Genomic DNA, 15,545 nt, shown 5'->3' with positions numbered 1-15,545 from the left:
AATACTTATTTTTCTACGACATGAAATAAATATAACTCTATTTATTACTGAAACTTCAGCATTATCTGCACAAACCAAATTGGCGTTAGTAACCCCTAATCACAAATGGCAATATTGATGCCGGCAGGAAATATTCGGTAATGTATTAATTATTATGTATATCAACCAAAAAGATTAAAAGCAACGTCAAAATTTAGGCAATGCCCGCAAGATCACATGTAGTGATGTGATATAGTGTTCACCGAATGGAATTTGAAATAATATAAATCTTATATCCGTATGAAATATTGATCCACGTGAAAATATATGATTTCTTGTCACAAAGAAACATGTTTTATGAAACAATTATTTAATTAGTTTGATAGTACATGAGATCTCAAGTTCATTAACTGTTTTGGCAATATATAATGTAATTTTTTTTAATATCAACAGTATATTCAAATTACACTCATAAAGTATACCCGCGATTTATTTAAGTGTTATTTTGATGCAAAGGCACAAACAAGAATTAAGAGTCACAACCAAGTTTTAATTATGGAAATTTTTACTAAACAATCCGTGTACAATTTTCAACAATTAATTGCTTCACCTTATTATATCACACTATCTCTTAATTACTTCGTTAAAGTATAAGGGTAAAGCTGGAAAATAGCAACTCGTACCAAAATGACACTTCAAATGGACAACATGTATTTAGAGAAAAAAATTTATGCACTATCGATGAATATAAATTTATTATTCCTATTTTTGTTATGGGAAATATTTTTCTCATTTTGTTGGAGATAACTATCTAATTTTATACACTCATTGAATTTTATGTCAATTTTTTCCATTTTTTTTTCTTTTTTTTAAAGTGTGGACCACATATTTTTATCTCACACACATGAAAGAACTATCTCAAGTAACATGAGATTAATAACTCCCTTTTGTTATTCAGGATAATATTTCTGCCGCAAATATGAATTAACTTTATTTTCTTCCGAAAACAAATAACTTTATTTCCTCGTAGACATGAGAATTAAGATTAACCTCTTTGTTTGTTATATATTTAACATGGGAATTACTTCTATCATGTTATATAACAGAAGTTCTCTCATATTAAGAGACAAATAAAATGGACTCACCAATTTTTAGAAGAAAAAAAAAAGACATATTTTTCGAAATAAGAGTAACATGAGAGATTAATTTCATGCAATATAAAAATATGATTTCCCATGTAACATTCGCATTAAACAAAAATGTAATTTTAAAAATTAATCCAATTTTTTTTAGTATTTAATCCATTTTTTTTTTTTTTGAACGAGCTAGGTCATCTTAGTGGGAGGCAAGTTTCGGAAATAAATTTTTTTTTTCAAATAATAATAAATTTCCGTGATTTGTTAACAAAAAGATAAATGCATTACAGATACAGAACTTATTACATTGAAGTGTTGAGGCAGAGAAGAGAAGAGAAGAGCAGAGTGATCAAAAACAGTAATGGAGGAAGCCGCGAATGGCACGAGCGAAACCGCGGAAAAACCGTTAGAAGACGTAGTGCAGGCTTTGCCTTCCGACGCCGTGAAGTACTTGTTGTCTCTCGGGGTTGGGAATCACTTTCTGTTTTTTGTAATTCCAAATTCTATATTCCAATTCATTCACTGATTTCACTTTTTTTTTTGAACAGATATGTGTTCGCTGCATCTTTCGGGTGTTTGGTGTGCAAGGTCGCATCTATGCTTCCTCGTTATCATCATCTATCTTCGCTTCTATTGTTGAAGTTGAACAAGGAGCAACAACGGATAAGGAAGTTAAACTTTGCAGGGTTTGCTTAGGGATTCTGCAGTTCAGATTTTTTAATGACAGAGAAATCTTGCCCAAAAATGATGATGATATGGCTGTTCTAATTGCTGACATGGTTAAAAAAGAGGGCTATCAGGTTGATAGCTTTTCCCTTGAAGTTTCCATCCCACCCATTATCATTGAAAACGATACCTCTCTTTGGTAAGAGTTTATTCTGTGACTGCACTTCAGCGAAACCTTTATTTTACTAAACTCAAACCAATTCAAATTAGGCTTATATTAGATGAGAAGCACATAATCAGCTGTTAATAAAGAATGACAACCCTAACTCTAAGAACTCTTAGTATGCTTTTCATTTCATGATTGGATAATGTATAGGCCTAACTAAATGTGTTGAATATCGAATTTGTGACCACTTGGTCATTCAGAAACTTTGATACTATGTAAACAATCATTTTAATCCAAAAGTTTAAGTTGTTGGATGAAGGCCACAGTAATGGTTTTTATACTTCTCTTGCACTAATATTTAAATTAAGATTCTATTTATCTTATGTGCTTAATATTGATGGGAACATGTTCTCATGTTAAATTTTTGTAGGTCATATATGAAAACGAAATATGAATCTCAACCTTGGTTCCAAGAAAAGTTGCATGTTGGATGCATCTCTATAAAGGATGCCTTAAAATTTTCTTTAGTATATCCTCTTGAAAATCTTCTGGTGAGTAAAACTTAAGATTTTATGCATTTTTTTTTTTTGGCACTGGTCATCACGCGTGAGAATGGAAGTTACTTGATCTTAAAAGTGCCTTTTCTTCGTATGAGTCAAGATGTTATCTTTCAGTCGATTTGTTATCCAATAACCCTTTACAGAAATCAAGTTTTGTAGGACTGTAAATCGAGTATGAGCTCTTTCCGCATCCGTTTGACATACAATCACACTAGAGCGTCAAAAGGGGCAGAGAAATGTTCTGATAATGCCGAGATTTGCAAGAAAAGAAAAACAGGCATGTCTAAGTTTATTTACTTTGCTTTGTGTTGTTTTTTTACTGACTATTTATGCTAGAAAATGTGATTATGTGATTGACTTTGCTTTTTGGTACTTTGATTTCATCTGATTTCATATTGTATTATTATACCTTTGTGCATCATTGTTGCAGAATTATTAATTCTGCATGAGGTATTCATCCTTTGCACTGATATTTCCTTTTATGATAATGGGACTGTGTAAATATTATTCTTAATGAATAATCTATTTTACAGTAAAATGCTGCCATAAAAAAGGATCCTTTGTTGGGTCGCTTAAAATTTCAAATCCATGCAAAAAAATTTCGCATATTGTACTACTTTTTCAGTAGAACTTCATGTTGTACACTAAAACAATAGTTGTTATTAAATGGCTGCTAAAAGTAGTTTTCCTTGTAGAATGTAGATTCTTCCTTCCATTCTGCTTCAGAATTTCTGCCCCTTAAATAGGCCTTTTTCAGTCTGTAAATGTTTTTTTACAGGCAGACAGTGTCATATATCCAATTTTGTCTCCTTTTAGCAATTCTTCTGCTCCTACATATGCTAATATTGTCTGTAGGTCTGACAATGGTGTAGGCACTGCCAATGATTTAACAGTTCCTAGCATTGACCATTTGGATTTTTTTATAGGTGAATTCAATTCAGTTGGAGAAAGTACTACTGGAAGTTTGCTCGAAAATGAATCCCCTGACTGCTGTAAATTCTTGCTAGAAACGGTATTTCGTGATTTTTCTCTTTTGTTTATGATTGAATGTCTTGTGAATTTAAATTGCTTTGCTTTCATGATAATTTCATGTTTGTCAGAATGCTTCGTATCAAATTTCTCTGTATCATAAATCCTTGCTGATTTGTTGGGTAAATGGGAATGATCCACTGACTTCATTTGTTCATTGCCTATTAACTTATTAAGATATGATTATATTGCTAACTTGGTTTTTCTTGCTTTTCAGGCAAATGAACCTTGCCATTTTACTTACGTTTGCTACAGGACACCTTTCTATTTTGGTGGAAGATACCTGAAGGTAATGGATTTGTTATCCCCCCCCCCCCCAAACCAAAAAAAAACCGCAACGCCGTCCCCTTCCTTTCATAATTGGACTAAAATACTTCAGATACATCAAATTTTTTTTCCATTGTCATATTTTTACATTTTTTGAGAGAAAGCTGAAAATGTCTAATGATATCATTGGCTTATTATGAAACAACCCCATCAAAGATCAAAACCTATTATCTAATATGGTCTTTGTGGCTAATAGGTGCTCTCCTTCCCCCTCGCTCCCTCTTTCTCACTCTCAAGGCTGGTCCGTCTTTGATGTTAATCTATGTGCTATTTCTCCCCTTTCTCTCTATCTCTCTCTCTGTCTGTGTCATACCTGTCTATCTTGATGGAACATATCTGAAGGTAAAATTTTTTAATTTCCACCCCATTCCCCCTCCTTTTTAGATTAACATACAACAACTCTTCAGCATTTCAACTTTCTTTGCCATGGTTATATTTTAAACTTTTGACAAAAGATAGTGATATCGTATTATCGTTAGCTTAATATCTCCAAAAAAAAAAAAAAACAGTTAGCTTAACCTTATTGTGAAACAACCCCATCAAAGAAATAAAATGTGCGAACTTTTATTGTCTGATATGATCATTGTGGCAAATAGGTTCCCTCGACATCTTCAATTTTGATCTATCTGTATCGGTTTCTCTCTCTCTCTCTCTCTGTGTGTGTGTGTGTGTGTGTTGCAATCACGCTTTATCTTTCAATTTTGAGTTTTTCTTTTCAATCTCTCTTGGTTTATATCATGAAAGGGGTTCTCAAAAGTTGTTGCATTCTTTGATTTGATCTATTTGTTTTCTTCCCCCCTCCCCACCCCCTTCTGTGTGTGGAAGCTGATTGTGAAGGGGTTCAAGATACTCTCATGTGGGTTGATAAACAAACTTCCTTCCACGGGACAAGTCCCTGCCTCCTTTGAGCCTCTCTGATGGCATCAGCATAGATTTTTTTCCATCTAGCTTTGTCCTAAAACATGATAAACGTTGCATTTCTTTACTCAAAAGCAGCTCTCATAATTTTATATGTGCAAATCAGCTGATATTTCATGATATGTATCTTGTGTATAGACAGACACTATGTGGAGATGTTTCTCGATGGTACTTAATGCAGACTGCAAGTTGATTTCTGCACTTTGAAATATATAGTGAAATAAATTGTAAATTGTAATTGACTATTGTCACCAAAAAAAGATCCTTCATCTATGGAATATAATTTCCTTTATTTGGTCTAGACATAAGCACATAAGCATATATCTATGACTTGCAAAGTTATGATCGACTAAGATTGAACTTAGTTTGTGCAACTTCAAATTTATGCTGTTACTTTCATGGCAGTATTCCCGGAATGTGAGTCAAACACGCTGGATCATTGATGATGAAAGAATGGGGGAATCATCAGTTGAGGTACTGTCTACTCTGGCAAATAGCTGTTGTCATTCTATCTTACCTTATAAATGTTGATCGCAGAAGGTGACAATAATGTGTACTTACATTGTAGGAACTAATTGGTGGAAAAATCCTGCAAGCATGCCAAGGCGATAGTTTTAAGTTTCATGCTGCTGGCAGAGAAGATATTGATGTAATAAAAACTTGTGGTTTTTAGGTCTTTTTCAAGTTTTTTGGTGAATGAACTTATCTAAAATGGAACTATTCTTCTAGGTCCGAATGTTGGGCCCAGGCAGGCCTTTCCTTGTTGAGGTGCAAAACACACGGCATGTCCCATCTGAATTGTTTGTAAAAGATATTGAGAAAATGATAAATAACACGGAGAGTAAATTGGTAATGTTGTAGCTGAATTTGTGATGTTTCTATGTCAGTTATTTATTTCATGATGAGTAAATGCATATGATATGTTCATATAGGTTAGGGTGAAAAATCTGAAACTTGTTGGTAGTCATGGCTGGAACCTTATGCGTGAAGGCGAAGCAGAGAAGCAGGTCTTTCATTTTGCTTCTTAGTCTTTTACTTTTATTTCATAGTTCATGGTTTGCAGCTTTGCTTTGTCCATTGTATTATCTGAATCATGCTTACTATTACAATCTTGAAATTGTGTAGAAGCAATATGCTGCTTTAGTGTGGATTTCTCGTCCTCTGAAGGATGAAGATTTTCAATGTGTGTCTTCACTAAAGGATTTGGTGAGTGTTTATGCTGTGTACAACTTATTATCAAATTTGTATTTTGTAAGAAAAGTTTAACATACACAGGCAGAACTTAACGTTTGCTTTCTGTCTCAGCATCATTGATTTAGGCTGAGTAGTGCTCGAAGATGTGTCCGTCTTTTTTTTATCATGTCCTGATTCTAATTCTGTGTCATTTAAGGCTGTGATTTACCCATTTCATACTTTCATATGCACGCTCATTGAATCCATTCCTGTGCAGTGCTCATATTTATATACCATTGCATTTACATCTGTAAAGAACCTTGGGATACACCACCCCAAAAACTAGCTCAAAGAGTGGGAGTGTCCAAGGTCTTATAAACTCCACATTAGTTTCCCATATAACCAATGTGGGATTATATATCTCAACACGTCCCCTCACACGAGAGCCCATTGGGCTTGAAGAGTGGACAATGCAACAGGCCCAGCCTACCTGTGCTAAAAAACACCACAAGAGAAAGTGGGGGGTGGCGAGACTCTGATACCATGTAAAGAACCTTGGGATACACCACCCCAAAAGCTAGCTCAAAGGGTGGGAGTGCCCAAGACCTTATAAACTCCACATTAGTTGCACATACAACCAATGTGAGACTATATATCTCAACAACATCTACTGCTATGATTTTTTTTGTACAAAAAAAATTGTAAAAGAAATAATTTTATTATAGAAAAAGAGGAAATATCACTTGGGAAGATGATAAGATATCCTTCTAAGCAGAATAACGAAAATAAAAAGAAGTTTTGATCAATAATAAAAGAAGTTCTGATTGTTGTTACTAGTCAATTTGATTTATCTAATCAATCACACAATTTGGTATCAGAATTTTATTCATCCAATAAGCTAATGGAAATAATAGGACCCATGTTTAAACTTCAAATAATAGATTGAAATTCGTTGTTAGGCAAAAATGCAGAAACTCGCAAGAAAATGAGAATTGAACATGATATTTGATTACATATTCTTGATTCCTTTGAAGACTTGCTCTAGCACTAGCAAAGGTTTGTCTCACCTTGTCTCATGCTCATAAAAACTGGGATAATTTCTACTGGGATTTCTGCTTATAATCAGTTTTTTGTTTAATTTGTAACTTCGGAGATCACAAACTTTTCTTTTGCTTTGTGCAGAAAGTTTTGCAGAGGACCCCAATAAGGGTGCTACACCGTCGCAGTCCTTTAGAGCGTGAAAAGATTATTCATTGGTATGATCCTTCTTTATATTGATAGTTACATGCCATGTTCACAATCAAGGCCACATTCAGACTAGTAACTGAAATTTCGCGATGCCTTCTGTTTCTCAAATCTTAGGATGAAAATTGAGACAATTGCTGGAAGTTCACAATATTTTCTTTTGCATCTCTGTACGCAGGTATTGTTTTATATTCTCTCTTATATAAATGTAGTTTTACAATAACTGAATTAGTTTTTAATTAGAGCTAGACTTAAGTTATGGTTTTAACACCACTAACTTCACAGCTCCTTGCTCCACAGGCTTTTAAACTTGATTGGCAATGAATGGTGAAAATTTGGCAGATAATATATGTCAAATAGGTTTAATACAAGTACTTTATTTGGGTGGATAGAATGATCACATAGGACAAATAAATGACTACCATTTGGTCTTGAGTTTTGAGTGGTTTAAACTATAGAAGAACCTAGCATGAGCTTTTTATTTCCCTCCCGCCTTACCCCACCAATAGTTATTAGGCATTATCTACTGTGAAATCTGTAATAACTACTTAGTTAAAGATCTAATATGTTTGTGCAGGCGGGGACCTACATTAAGGAATTTGTTCATGGGGATCTTGGACGAACCCATCCTAGGTATGACAAACAATACTTTCAACTACTCGGAACTGATAAAAGATGCATTTCCTCCATCCCCTTCTATGCTTTACATCTTGGCAAGTGCCTTATTTATTACTTTTGGTTTTGCAGCATTGGATCAATTTTGGGTTGTAGAGCTGAAATTTTGCAACTTGATGTCACAGATATCAAAATGGAATGTTTCCTGACTTAGTAAGGTTATCTGATAATCCGGTTTCAAATCCTGGTTGACTTACATAGTAGTGAACGGTGCATTGATGAAAGACGCGTGCATCTTCAACTTTTGCTAATTTTTCTAGTAAACTAGAAGGTATTCCCAGTGCTGTACCCTTTCGTACAGACAAGCCTCTTATTTCGGTAGCCCTTTGTGCACTCGAGCAATCTGGAAGAAGTCTAAAAGCGGTTATAGTTTTATTCAGGTGATTGGGAATTAGATGTTGTATAATAACAGATCCCTGGATTGGCTACTTCCTCTGCTATGATCTTGGATGGCTCTAATGTTTTTCAGATGGCTTCCCATTGAACCAGAAATTCATCCTGCTGTTTCAACTTTATACAGTTATGATTCACTCAGATTGTACTAAAAGATCGTGGGTGCATTTGGATTAGTTTAAAAAATATTTATTGAAAAAAATATTTGTCCTTTTAAAGTATCGAAGATTGTATCATTTTAATTTAAACGACATTGTTTCACTTAACATAAAAAACTGTCGTTTGCCAACAAAAACAGTTCTGGAAACTAACCTACACTAGAAGGCAAAAAGAGTGAAGAAAACACCTGCAACAGTCTCGCATAGTCTTTTGAGCGGGAATCTCCATATTTTTTTTATATTCTTCTACTCCCTCAATAACCTCCCAACTCCCTCCCATCAAGTTACTCAGCTCTGCCATCGTCATTACCACAGCGAAGGAAGAAGGTGTTGCCATTCTTTCTTTCTTTCTTTTATTTGCAGATTTTTTTTTTCAACGAGATTAAGCTCTAAAATTATGGGGTTCCCTAATTAGGTGCTCTTCAATCTGAAAGTGTTTTTCTTCCCAGGAGAGAGAGAGATAGAAACAGAGTAGAGAGATTTTGAAAGGCATGTGCTTTCCCGCGCCCCAAAAACAAATGTCAAGTATTCATTCTTACACCGTATTATGATAAGAGTTTATCAGAGTAAAACACTATCGTTTGTAAATACTTTTCCCATATTTCTATGACGTAATTTTTAGAGCTTTTTTTTCCCCTTAACAAACGTGCTTAATGGGCAGCTATGAGCCTATGAGTGATTTAATTGCTGAAATGTCATTTATATTCAAAGACAAGCTTTCGCAGTTGTTGCGAAACTTTTACTTTACACGTCATGGTTTGTGGTACTCTACTCACTAGGTATAACGGAAGTAAGCGTTTCAAAGGAACTAGCTTGCAGACTCTTGGGCATGTTTTGGTTCAATTTGGACAATTTTTCCTATTTAACAACATATGAATGAAAACAGTTCAATGGTAATGTTTTTCTATAATCGTGTTTAAAAATTCATTTGTCTCGACAATTTAGCAAAGCACTAAGAAGGTATTCCTTTTTTTTTCTTCGGTTCTTTTAAGGGAAGGAAGGGAAGCTTGTTCAATTCCAATAACACAAATACAATTTGTCCCAAAAAACAATAATAGTGAAAAATAATAACATCCTCTCTTGGCCACTGCAATGACTGTTCTGAAAAAGTGTTCAAGACATCACCGACTGCAGTTCCTTTCTTGTCATGGCAAAAAGCAAAGCATTCCATTCTCCCTTCCCCCGGATTTTTATTGGTACTAGCGGCCGCCCCATGTGGTACTTCGATTGAAGGAGTGACACTTGAACAAAAAATTATTTTTTATTTGTTCTCTCTTCTTTCTTCTTATTTGTTGTATGATTTTGATTGATCCCGACTATTGAGTAAATGTTGGCCTGGGGCCACTGAAATTCTTCTCCCTTCCCCCTTCATTACGTTTGAGTAGGATCTATTCAATCCAATGGGCGTCTAACATCTTAGCCATAAAACCGTACCGGTCAGCAGCTTCATCAATCTGCGGACAACAACTTATTTAACTTCAAAAGGCACCGCAACAATACGGAATGGAAGCTAAAAAAAAAAAAAACCGAATTTAGAGTTTGTTTAGATTTTTTTTTTTCGAGTTAGACGCTATTTATAAGTTAAAGTTAAAAAAAAAAAAAAAGTTAAAAACTGTTTAGTGATTATATAAAAATTTTAGCTTAAAAGTTAATTAAAAGCACATATTTTAAGAAAATTTTCTCTCTCTATATATCTTTATAGCTTTTCATTAAAAAAAAAAGCACAATTCAAGAAGATCCGATAAGAACTTAAAAAAAAGCTCGAACTTTTGTCTTTTAACTTTTTTCTTTATTATTAAAGACCCGTTTGAGTGAGTTTTTTTCCCTCCAAAAGCTGTTTTTTTTTTTTAAGAAAAAAAAAACATTTTTCACTTTTTTTTTTTTTTTTTGATAACAACATTTTTCACTTTTAAGTTTATTTGGATGTCTGATTTAAAAAAAAGTAAAAGTTATAAAAAGGCCAAAAACCTATTTTATTAGGAGCTAAAAAATTTAACTTCTAAAAAAAGCAGAAGTCAAAAGCTAAATATTTTTTTTCAAAAATTAAATATTTTTATAAAAATATAAATAGCTTTAACTTTTGTAAAAAACACTTATAAAACAATGAAGAGATAAAAGTTACTTTTTTTTAAAAGTCCAAACAAACAGACTCTAAAAAAAGAGCTTTTATAATAAGAATTTTTTTCAAAATCTGTTTGGTCTAACTTCTATTTATAAATAGCTTCTAGTTTAAAAAAAAAAAAAAAAATCCAAAGATGAACTTATTACCATTTTCTGTGTCGGACGCCCGGCACCATGTCCAGCTTTGCATTCAATGCGACCAATTATAGGGTTCGTCTGGGGACTTTTATCTAGGCTAGTACTGAGGACATACTGCATGGTCTGATAAAAATTTGAAATAAATGTTATAGAGAAATAATGGGACAAAAATGGGGAATAGGGGGTGGATAAGTGAGAGTGCAGCAGCAGCAGCACCCAAAATCTTCATTATGCATATAGTGAAGTGTAGTTTGTAACTATTTATTTTGTAGCTAGTAAAATAATTCAATAAATCAAAATTGAAATTTCCCCAAATCAATACTTTTGAGTTATGATAAGCAGACTAACCGCCAATAGCTTCAAAGAATGCAAGGGCACAACACGATCATCATGATCAGCCGTCAACAACATTGTTGATGGGTACTGAATTGACTTATCAGGATGCTGTTCCCAAGGTCTACGGACATTGTGCAATGGTGAGTACCTAAAACAGCGTATTAAAGAAACATCATATCACACACACAAAAGAAACCCATCAAACATGAGAAATCATAGTCCCTGAATCATATTAGTACTTTTTGCCTGATATACTTCAAGTAGAGTGAGATTGAGAATTCTCAACTTAAAACCTGGAAGGAAATCTAAATTACATGCTGATGGAATCAGATTAAAGTCATACCTATCAATCCAATGATTAAAGCTGGTTGTCTGGGTTATATATAAGTATTTACCTATTTATTTGCCTATTATGTACCTAATTTAGAGGAATCTATCCATAATCTATTATGTACCAAATGTAATAAACAAATTTATCCTTGATATTTCACCATAGATTTAATCACACTCACTTGATTAGCCAATGAAATTCTTCCTCCTTGTCTGAACAACCATAATCTGAGGTCCAAGCGTGACCTGAATAACAAAATTAAATCAACATGTGATACTACTATAACAAATTAGTAGACCAAAACAGATTAAAACAAACCTATGGTAAATTTGTGGAACCGTAGCATGTCCATAACACCAACATGAGCCAGTGCACAACCAAAAAGATCAGGTCTCTGATAAAAAATGGTTGGAAACAGTAAATTCGGAAAGCTCAATACAAAGGACGAGACTTGAAATTCACCAAGCAAATGAATCAAACCTGATTTATGCAAGCACCAACAAGAAGCCCACCATTGCTTCCACCTTCTATGCATAACTTTCTGGGTTGAGTATAACCAGCAGATACAAGGTATTCAGCTGCAGAAATGAAGTCATCAAAGCAGTTTTGCTTTTTTGCAAGAGAGCCTGCTTTATGCCATTCCTCCCCATATTCTCCACCTCCACGAATATTTGCTATGCAGAAAACAGCACCTAAATGTCTTGTAAGTACAATGCGACTGACGCTGAAATATGGTGTAAGATTGATGTTAAAACCACCATATGCATATAACAAACAAGGGTGTGAACCATCCAATATAATATCCTTTCTGGCAACAATGAACATTGGGATCTTGGTACCATCTTTACTAGGCGCAAAAACCTGAAACGTGTAACTTACATCAAAGAATAAAACAAATAGATGAAACAACAATAACACAGATTACAAGAGGCAGCAATGGCCATACTTATACAGAGTAATGAAATTTGAAAGAGCCTAATTAATAATGTGAACTTTAAAATAAGATAACAACTTATCATCAGCATCAGCAAGTTTTCTTTTTTTCTTTTTACCTGATTGACATGAAAGCCAGAGCGATCAAATCCAGGGACCACAATTTCTCGAAATATCTTCATATCAGGAATCTGTGTTCCCAGGTCGCACAGATATATGATACCAGGAGTCAAAAAACTTGTAAAGCCAATGAAAACCACAGTATCTTCACGCCGTGCAGAAATTCCATAAACTGTGCCAATGTCAATTGGTAATTGATGCTGCAATGAACCTGTTTCTAAGTCCCTTACTTGCACAACATACTTCACATCACTCAAGTACCTCACAATCAGTTGGTTACCATTTACAGCACATGCTGACTCAAGCACATCTTTTTCAGACTCTTGGATAACATCAGTCCAAGCATTTGGTTCTTTCAAATCTACTCGGACTAGTTTATATTTTGGAGCATCTTTATTGGTTAAAAATGTAAACACGGTGTCATCATTTGCAACAGCATGATACTGTGCATCAAATTTATCAATAAGCTTGACAAATGGGAGGAGGGAGTTTTCATTCCGAAAACCTTCCAGTCCACTGGGAAGTTCAGACAAGTCACAGTAGTAAAGCTTGTTAACTGGATCACACCCTTCGTCAATATAGAGAAGAACATACTGCACAATCAACAAAAACGGTCAGTTTCTTAGGAAAATTGGAATCATATACCTAAAATCATTTGCATGCTTTGTTACACAAATGCCCCTTGGCAAAGGAAAATCAAATTATGCGTACTCCCATGTCTGAGTTACAAAGCTCTGAATTTAACCATAGTTCTTACAAATATGAAGTATGCTTCCTACAAATTATGAAGATTTAGTAGAATTTGCAAGTAAACAATGGATACTATAGTTTGCTCTGAACCTTCGCTAATGCTATTTAATGAATCTATATTCTCATGGCAGTATATATATTAAAATAATTACATAACAAAGATTGAGGTTTTTATGTCAAGATTTGACAAGAAAAAGACCCATTCTAATTTTGTAAAAGAAAAAAATAAAAATAAAAATCTGACCGTGGTAATATGACAGAAAATAATTATAACACTCAGCCACTTAAATCATGCATTGATGGAAATTATGCTAAGCAATTAACTAGAGACCCAGATTTTCAAAGCAAAACCCAATTCAAATGCTAAAACAAGAAGGGCTAAATAGATGCCTTCTAAAAAAATATGTACGGTAAGGTATAAACAGTCAAGCATATAAATGATATTGCCATCACTAAAGTTTTGAAAAGAACGGAAACATTACACTGGTAGCAAATCTTCTTATATTATGGACACAAAAAGAATACAGATAATATCACATAGTTCTAAGGCTATGAAGAAAAGGTACCTTCCCGTCATTGGTAACACTTCCTCCAAACAAATATTTAGGGTTATCAGGATCTCTCCAGCACAGAATATCTTCCGATTGATCTGTACCCAAAAAATGATAATAGAGCTCATGACGAAGGTTTGCATTTGTCTCAGTCCCAGCATCTACTACATCTCCATCCCTAAAGTGTAAATTGGGCAAAGTAATCAATTCAAAATTTCAATCAAGTACCATCATCACTATGATCAAGTTATTTACAATATCTCCACATAAATAACACCAAATAGAAATTGCAAAGTAGATAATCTACCTAGGGGCTGGATAGCGGCTGTAAAAGAAACCTTTGCTATCATGAGTCCAACTAATAGAGGAAAACTTGACCTGAAACACAGCCATGAAGAGTTCATTACTTTCATTTTTCTATGCCCAATTAAGGGGAAATGGATACTTTCAAATGACATGAGGTTATGTGAAATGACTGAACCATCTATAGACAAATTAACGGTTATCCTTCCCTCACTTTCTATTCTATCACGACCAAATTAAAGACATACTCACCCAAGACAATGTATCAGGCTCAACATTCTTGTCCTCAACACACATCACTTTAATCGTGACCCAATCGCTACCACTGGAACTAAGTCCATAAGCCAAGAACTTAGCATCTTTGCTTACAGATAGCGTGTTGAGTGAGACAGTACCATCTTCACTGAGGGCATTGGGATCAAGCAAAACCTCTGCTTCACCCTCCAAACTATCCTGAAAAGTGAAAACGCAACAACAATTGAATCCGAGAAACTCAAAACTCAAAACATTAAAAAAACAAAAAGGCATCAAAGTCAAACCTGCACATAAAGAACACTCTGGGGCTGAAGGCCAGTGTTGTGGAAGTAAAAGTACTTATTACCTCGCCTGAAAGGAACTTCATAACGAGGATGATCAAACAGTTTCGTAATTGTCTCACGAAGCTTACCCCGAATATCGCATTTCTGCAAAACCGAATCCGTTAACCGAACCTGTTCCTGCACGAACTCTTTCACTTCTTCAGCATCAGGATTTTCAAGCCTAACAAATAAAATAAAATAAAATAAAAAAACATCGCGTCAATAACGGTTAAACGAATTGCATTGGAGGCATTGCATTTGAAGGTGAACTACGAACCAACGGTAAGGATCGGGAATCTTAACGCCGTGAAAGTCGTCAACGACGGAGTCGTCTCTACGAGCATTGGGATATTGGATAGGTTGGTCAAAGGCAGAGAGAGAACCCATTCTATTCCTAGTCTTAGTACTTGTGATTGACGAAGAAGAACAATGTTGAGATTTAAATAACGTTGTTGGATTCAAAAAAGAGAAACGAAAAAGAGTATTCGAAGTTAAGACAGCGAGATTCTTGGAGCGACAAGAAATTGGAATGTGGCGAGCGCATGACAACATTGTTAACACGGCTTTTATGGGTCGCTTCCCATTCAAAGTCTCTTGCGGCTGCTCCTCGTTACAGGGATAATGTGTGATACTAAATGTCGTCATTTTGAACCGAATTTTCCTCCATCTTATTTGGGGAAAAAAAAAAACAGGAATTAAATCTACTGTAGGATGTCGTCATTTTGAACTAATTATGTCCTCTTTCGCCACTAAATTTCCAAAGTAGTGTTGAAGTACATATTCCTAAACTAGAGTCATATGACATTAAACTAAAAAAAGGAGTGAAATAAATGCAGTTTCTTGAATCTAGCACTTTGTGCTTTCAAATCTCCAATCCCATTTTACTTTGAATAGGAAGCAAGTCACATGAACAATGAATTAAATTTTTTGATCTTATCTACACGTGTGAGACTATTCTC

The 15,545-nt window shown here is 34.5% G+C and overlaps 2 protein-coding genes across 5 annotated transcripts; one reads left to right on the top strand and one right to left on the bottom strand.

Moving 5' to 3' along the window:
- The first annotated feature begins 1,439 nt into the window (after positions 1 to 1,439).
- Positions 1,440 to 8,455, top strand: LOC133300762 (uncharacterized). 2 transcript variants are annotated; one of them, XM_061500351.1, is made up of 15 exons: positions 1,440 to 1,581; positions 1,664 to 1,980; positions 2,378 to 2,498; positions 2,667 to 2,784; positions 3,434 to 3,519; positions 3,754 to 3,825; positions 5,187 to 5,255; positions 5,350 to 5,430; positions 5,511 to 5,630; positions 5,714 to 5,788; positions 5,907 to 5,987; positions 7,137 to 7,210; positions 7,317 to 7,377; positions 7,777 to 7,832; positions 8,000 to 8,455. In XM_061500351.1, exons 1-15 carry the CDS (start codon positions 1,477 to 1,479, stop codon positions 8,064 to 8,066), a joined length of 1,503 nt encoding a protein of 500 aa, XP_061356335.1. In that variant the 5' UTR covers positions 1,440 to 1,476; the 3' UTR covers positions 8,067 to 8,455. The 2 variants fall into 2 exon arrangements, with proteins under 2 accessions (XP_061356335.1, XP_061356334.1); XM_061500350.1 differs by having other exon boundaries at positions 7,947 to 8,455.
- An 868-nt stretch (positions 8,456 to 9,323) lies between these two features.
- LOC133300756 (uncharacterized) lies at positions 9,324 to 15,086 on the bottom strand. 3 transcript variants are annotated; one of them, XM_061500343.1, is made up of 12 exons: positions 14,864 to 15,086; positions 14,548 to 14,767; positions 14,261 to 14,461; positions 14,013 to 14,083; positions 13,721 to 13,883; positions 12,404 to 12,997; positions 11,832 to 12,212; positions 11,670 to 11,745; positions 11,533 to 11,596; positions 11,033 to 11,168; positions 10,694 to 10,807; positions 9,324 to 9,879 (listed from the first exon to the last, which is right to left on the bottom strand). In XM_061500343.1, the coding sequence occupies exons 1-12, from the start codon at positions 14,971 to 14,973 to the stop codon at positions 9,814 to 9,816; spliced, it is 2,196 nt and encodes a 731-aa protein (XP_061356327.1). In that variant the 5' UTR covers positions 14,974 to 15,086; the 3' UTR covers positions 9,324 to 9,813. The 3 variants fall into 3 exon arrangements, with proteins under 3 accessions (XP_061356327.1, XP_061356328.1, XP_061356329.1); XM_061500344.1 differs by having other exon boundaries at positions 10,694 to 10,798; XM_061500345.1 differs by having other exon boundaries at positions 14,890 to 14,978.
- Positions 15,087 to 15,545: the final 459 nt, after the last annotated feature.

This window comes from Gastrolobium bilobum, unplaced genomic scaffold, assembly GCF_033153095.1.
Source record: "Gastrolobium bilobum isolate Gb01-03AN ecotype WA unplaced genomic scaffold, APGP_CSIRO_Gbil_v1 utg32013, whole genome shotgun sequence".
In the NCBI taxonomy this organism is placed as follows: Eukaryota; Viridiplantae; Streptophyta; class Magnoliopsida; order Fabales; family Fabaceae; genus Gastrolobium; species Gastrolobium bilobum.
This window is presented reverse-complemented; position numbering and strand designations above follow the sequence as displayed.